General features: G+C 48.0%; 1 protein-coding gene across 1 annotated transcript in view; it reads left to right on the top strand.

The window, feature by feature from the left end:
- The first annotated feature begins 2,950 nt into the window (after window positions 1-2,950).
- Igfn1 (immunoglobulin-like and fibronectin type III domain containing 1) overlaps window positions 2,951-5,066 on the top strand; it is a 39,696-nt gene continuing 37,580 nt past the window's right edge. Inside the window, 1 exon segment of the mRNA XM_005348494.2 lies at window positions 2,951-2,977. Coding sequence (XP_005348551.1) covers window positions 2,951-2,977 — 27 coding nt within the window.

Raw genomic sequence — 5,066 nt, 5'->3', positions numbered from 1 at the left:
GGAGAGCTCCTGTTTCAAATAATAATGTGGATGCCAATGGAAGAAAACTCCTAACACCAACCTCCGGCACATGCATGTGTACACGACATAAATCTCCACAGAAGGCTCGTCATGTTTTTGGTCCATGTATTTCAGAGTTGACAGTTCATGAGGGCAGGGCATTTGGTAGGATGAAGTTTCTGAGGCAGGTTTTCAGGATTTGTTGGGGTGTATACAAGGATTTAAAGTATGCAGTCTGCCCAGCCCAGAGTTCTGCAGACTTCTTCCATGAAGTGAATATTGTATGCAGAGCACACCGGGTTTTGAAATTGTAGCAGAATGTTCTGTATAGTAGGAGAATGAGCTATGATAGCCATACTTCTAGTTTTCATGAATAAGTTTAGTAAGTATATAGCAAACCAAAATAAAAGAATAAATAATAGATGGATGGATTAGATAGTTGGATGGATGGATAGAAATATATAGATGATAGGTAGATAGGTAGGTAGATAGATGGATAGATAGATAGATAGATAGATAGATAGATAGATAGATAGATAGATGTATGATAGCAAAACTTCATCAAATCAAATACTCAAAACATCCAGCTGAAATTAACAAGGGAAATCCCTCTACGGCAGCTGGCTGGAGTTCCCAGGCAGTGCAGTACTCCCTGGGATGAGGCTTCCAAAGCAAAGAACAAATAGCAACAGATAGAGACAGTATCACCAAATGCAAGACTTGTGTAATCCAGCAGAAGCCACTGGGGAAGTTGAGGCAGTCAGCTGGAGTTCCTGATTGAGCTTTCTGTCCATGGATGAACGTTACCAGGCTGCACCAGCTTCTCTCCTGCCTGCGGGCACGTTTATGTCATGGGATAAACAATAGAAACCTTTCCTGGAAATAGTTTACACTCCAGCTGCTCTCCAAGGGCTCAAAGCTTTTACTCTCGGACTATTTGGACTATTTCGCTGTTCTCTTCCCTCCCCGTCAGAGTCTGAGGGGGCATCCCCAGACTTGGGTTTGAAGTGGGGATAGGAGGGCATTCCTGCTTCCAAAATCAGCCTCTCGGGGAGATCAACCACAATTTAGGAATAGAATGCACATCACACAAGAAGGCAGCCATAGATAGTGTGAAAATGGCATGGTTGGTCTATGAGCCATAGTTTTCTGGTCCCTGAGAGAAGGGAATTAGGGAGGGAAACTGTTGTGGGCACTCTAGCAGCAGAAGTGGCATGCCAGCAATTCCCATGTATGATGCTAACTGGATAACGTGTACCCTGGACCTGTACCAACAGAGGACACTGCCTCTCCTACACACCGGAGACCACGAGTGGACAGAACTGATGGATAGGATGCTGTCTTGAGTAAGGATCCCTGTAGGTGTTGAGGCCACCATGTTCACCCCTGACCTGCTCAGACAGCTGGCAAACACCTTATGTTCCCTGCTGGAGCTCACGGCCTCAGTACCCCTTTTTCTGGTACACTCAGAAAGAAAGTCCAAAGTAAAGCCCCACTGGGTTATGTGTGGCTGCAGAGGGGCTCAGTGTCTGGGGCCTGATGCTAAGCAACACTTAGGACGTCCTTGCTGGAGAGGAGCCTCGAGGAATCATATCAGATGTGCTGGGCTTACTTTGATTCCTTTGGGACGCCTTCTCTCTTCTTCTCCGAAGCATCAACATCCTGTCTTTCATCTTTGCCTTCCAGCTCCACCAGGGAGCTTTCCCAGATTACTCCCTTCCTGAAGTGTAGGAGGAGGAGCAGCAGGCTGCGTCCTGCTGCCCGGCTAGCTTATACCCGAAATAATCACACAGAAATTGTATTAATTAAATCACTGCTTGGCCCATAAGCTCTAGCCTCTTATTGGCTAACTCTCACATTTTGATTCAACCCATTTCTAATAATCTGTATGTCACCACAAGGTGGTGGCTTACCGGGAAAGATTCAGCATGTCTGATCTGGCAGCTCCATGGCGGCTCGGCTCTGTCTGCTGCTTTCTACTTCCCAGAATACAGTTCTGTCTTCTCTGCCCTATCGGGCCAAGCAGTTACTTTTGATTAACTAATGAAAGCAACACAAATACAGAAGGACCTCCTACACCACTGAAGTCTTGACTGGGGTCACTGTATCTGCTCCCAGCTTATCTTCCTAGTCGTCCACCACGGCCATTGCTACCCTCCCTTGGGATCACTGTCTCCTCTGAATACTCTCCAGAAGAGTAAATTAGAACCTAGACACAGTGAAAACAAGGACACCAGCCCTTATTAGCACAACACATGGCACATGAGAGTTGCTCAGAAAATGTTTATTAAATCAGTGTCACTGGGTAACTGTCTCCATAGCTACCTTATGCATCCGTTATGTTCCATACATCCTCTCTAAGAAGTGTGAAGAAGCAGAAGCCCTTCCCTTTTAGCATGGGAAAGGCTACTTGTTTTCTCTGAATGGGGTGGGTTAGAACTTCCTGTGTCCTTCAGATTCCATTTGTAGTTAGGGTTCAAAGTTTCGTGTTCCAGCAACTTAAAAGAAGCCTTCAGCCTTACCTACTGCCACTGGAGGGACATGGGCCAAGCTTGTTTGGAGTCTAGAAGTTCTGGTAACATCCCTAGGACATAGCAATTGTCTCCCACAGGAAAAGAAGAACGTTCCAGATACTGTCATTTAAATTTTTCTAGTGCTCCCAGATTGAGGGGATGGGCAGAGATGACTATTGTAAAACTAGGGAGATAGGTTGAAGGTGACATTGAGGACTTAGTGACCCATCACGTCCCTGTGTAATGACCACCTATAAAGGGGATGGGGAACAAGAAGGAGACACGTGTCCTCAGTCTGCTCTGGCCACTTCTCACCAAGTCCATCTCTCATCCCTTTGGGAACCAGCTCTGATCTTTTTTTACCCTTCTTTTTGAGACCTGCCATCAAAGCCCAGAAGTCCGTCCCTTGTGCAGAACCAGGCTTGTTGCCAGGAGTTATGGCCTTTGATGAGAGGACCTATGAGGTATCCTTGGGGACAACCAGAATGAACCATTCTGGCAGCCCAGCCAGATTCTGGTTATGAGCAAAGCAAGCCTTGATTACAATCAAAGCATGTTTATGGGACATTAAAAAAGATAGCAAACAAGAGCATCGTTCTTTCTACCCCAGACCTCTGCCTCTTTGAGAGGCTCTTGGGACACCGTCTTGATTTTGATTTTTCCAGGTTTTCTTTATCTTCAGAGTCTCCACACCTCCATGTCATGGAAGACACCCCCACCCTTATCTCCAGCACCCATCGTCCTGAGGCGTCCATGCTCACAACCCTGCTCTGCCTCCCCTTGCTATTCCTCGGTGCTGTCATTTGGTAAACATGTGATATGCTTACAGTGCACTGATCTCTGCCCCTAAGGATCCAATCTCCTGGTACCAGAACTGCCAGGCTACAGACAGAAGGTTGGTGTGGAACTTTGACCCCCAGGGCCTCTGGAGAGTACATCCCCCAACTGCACAGCTTTTAGGTTTCTGATGGAGTCTGTCCCCACTGTCCCAGTGAACCCGTGTGGCTCTTCTCAGTGGAGCAGCTGCATCCGTGTCAGGCGTGAGTTGTCATGTAGGAGAGCCCAGGCTCTACTTTCTCACTGTTGGGCCTCAGCCTTGTGACTTACTGCCCCGTCACGCCTTCCTGTTGTTAACACGTGATTTTTCAGGCCACTGGCTAAGCATGTCTTCCTCACTGTCCTGACAAGTTTTGTGTCAACTTAACACAAGACAGGGCCATGTAGGAAGAGGTAATTTCAAGTGGGAAAATACCTGCATCCAATTGGACCATAGACAAGCCTGTACGATATTTTCTTGATTAGTGTCTGATGTGGGAAGGCCCAGCCCACTGTGGGCAGTGCTACCCGAGCTGGGCTGTATAAGAAAGCAGGCTGAGCAGGCCATGTGGAGCAGGGCAATAGGAAGCACCCCTCCATGGTCTCTGCTTTAGTCCTTCCTTCCGGGTTCATGCCTTGGGTTCTTGCCTTACTCCTCTTCACGATGGACTGTGATTGGGGACTAAGCCAAACAAACCCATTTCTTCCCAAGCATGCTTGTTCATGGTGTTTATTACAGCAATAGAAACCTAACTAAGACAATTCTCACCTCTCCTTTCCCTCTGCTCTTGTCTCTACCTCTATCTCATTCTCTGTCCCTTTGTTTCCAGTGGCTACAGCCCCATCCAGCTGACCCTAGCTGGCCTTCACTTGCTGTGGAGTCAGGCCAATTGAGTAGAAGGGAGGATGGGGAAAAGTCTTTGGAGCCAAATGAGCACCAAGAAGATGCTCAGCTGCATCTTCCTTCACTACGGTGCTGAGTTAGGTTCAGTGCAGGAAATGCACCGTTGATCCTTGCCCCAGAGAACTCTCCATCAGTGGGTTAGACAACCCCTCCCAACAACTACTTAACTGTAGAACGAGAAGCCTGGCATGGCAGCAGAGCCTGTGGCCCTCACACGTACACATCCAGCCCTGGGCTTGCTCACCACTTGCACCCATGCTGGTCGTCTCTCTCCTAGATTGTGTGGGTGAGTGACAGGCCTGTCCTACCTCCATCTACCTTCCTTCCCTTCAGTCTGACTTCCATCCAGAAGCCGGAGAGCTCCTTTAGTGTTGTGCTGTGTCTCATCATCTTTCTGCTCAGAACCCTACAGTGACTTTCCATTCAGGGTCAAAGCCAAAGTCACTTTCATATCAGACCTATAGTCCAGTATGCCACTGCTTGCCGCTCCCATGAGCAACTCCTTACATGGTGTCCTCTGACCTCACACAAGCACTGAAGCACACCTCCCAAAGTAATAAACAAGTAAGCAGATACATGTGGTTTTAAGTGCCCCGAGTGCCAGCATCACGTAAGTGTGGCACATCCCCTGTGAGGTGGGATTCTTATTTTGTTGGTAGGGAATTGAGAATGAGAGGAGGTGAAGGTAGGGGGAGCACCAGCTGATGACGCAGGATCATTGGGAGTGGAGCCAGGTGGACAGCCTTCTCCTCTCTAGACGGGGCCTTGACCATGTATAGAATGAGAGAGAGAGAGAGAGAGAGAGAGAGAGAGAGAGAGAGAGAGAGAGAGAG

The sequence above is a fragment of the Microtus ochrogaster genome, chromosome 6 (genome assembly GCF_000317375.1).
Source record: "Microtus ochrogaster isolate Prairie Vole_2 chromosome 6, MicOch1.0, whole genome shotgun sequence".
NCBI classification, from domain to species: Eukaryota; Metazoa; Chordata; class Mammalia; order Rodentia; family Cricetidae; genus Microtus; species Microtus ochrogaster.
This window is presented reverse-complemented; position numbering and strand designations above follow the sequence as displayed.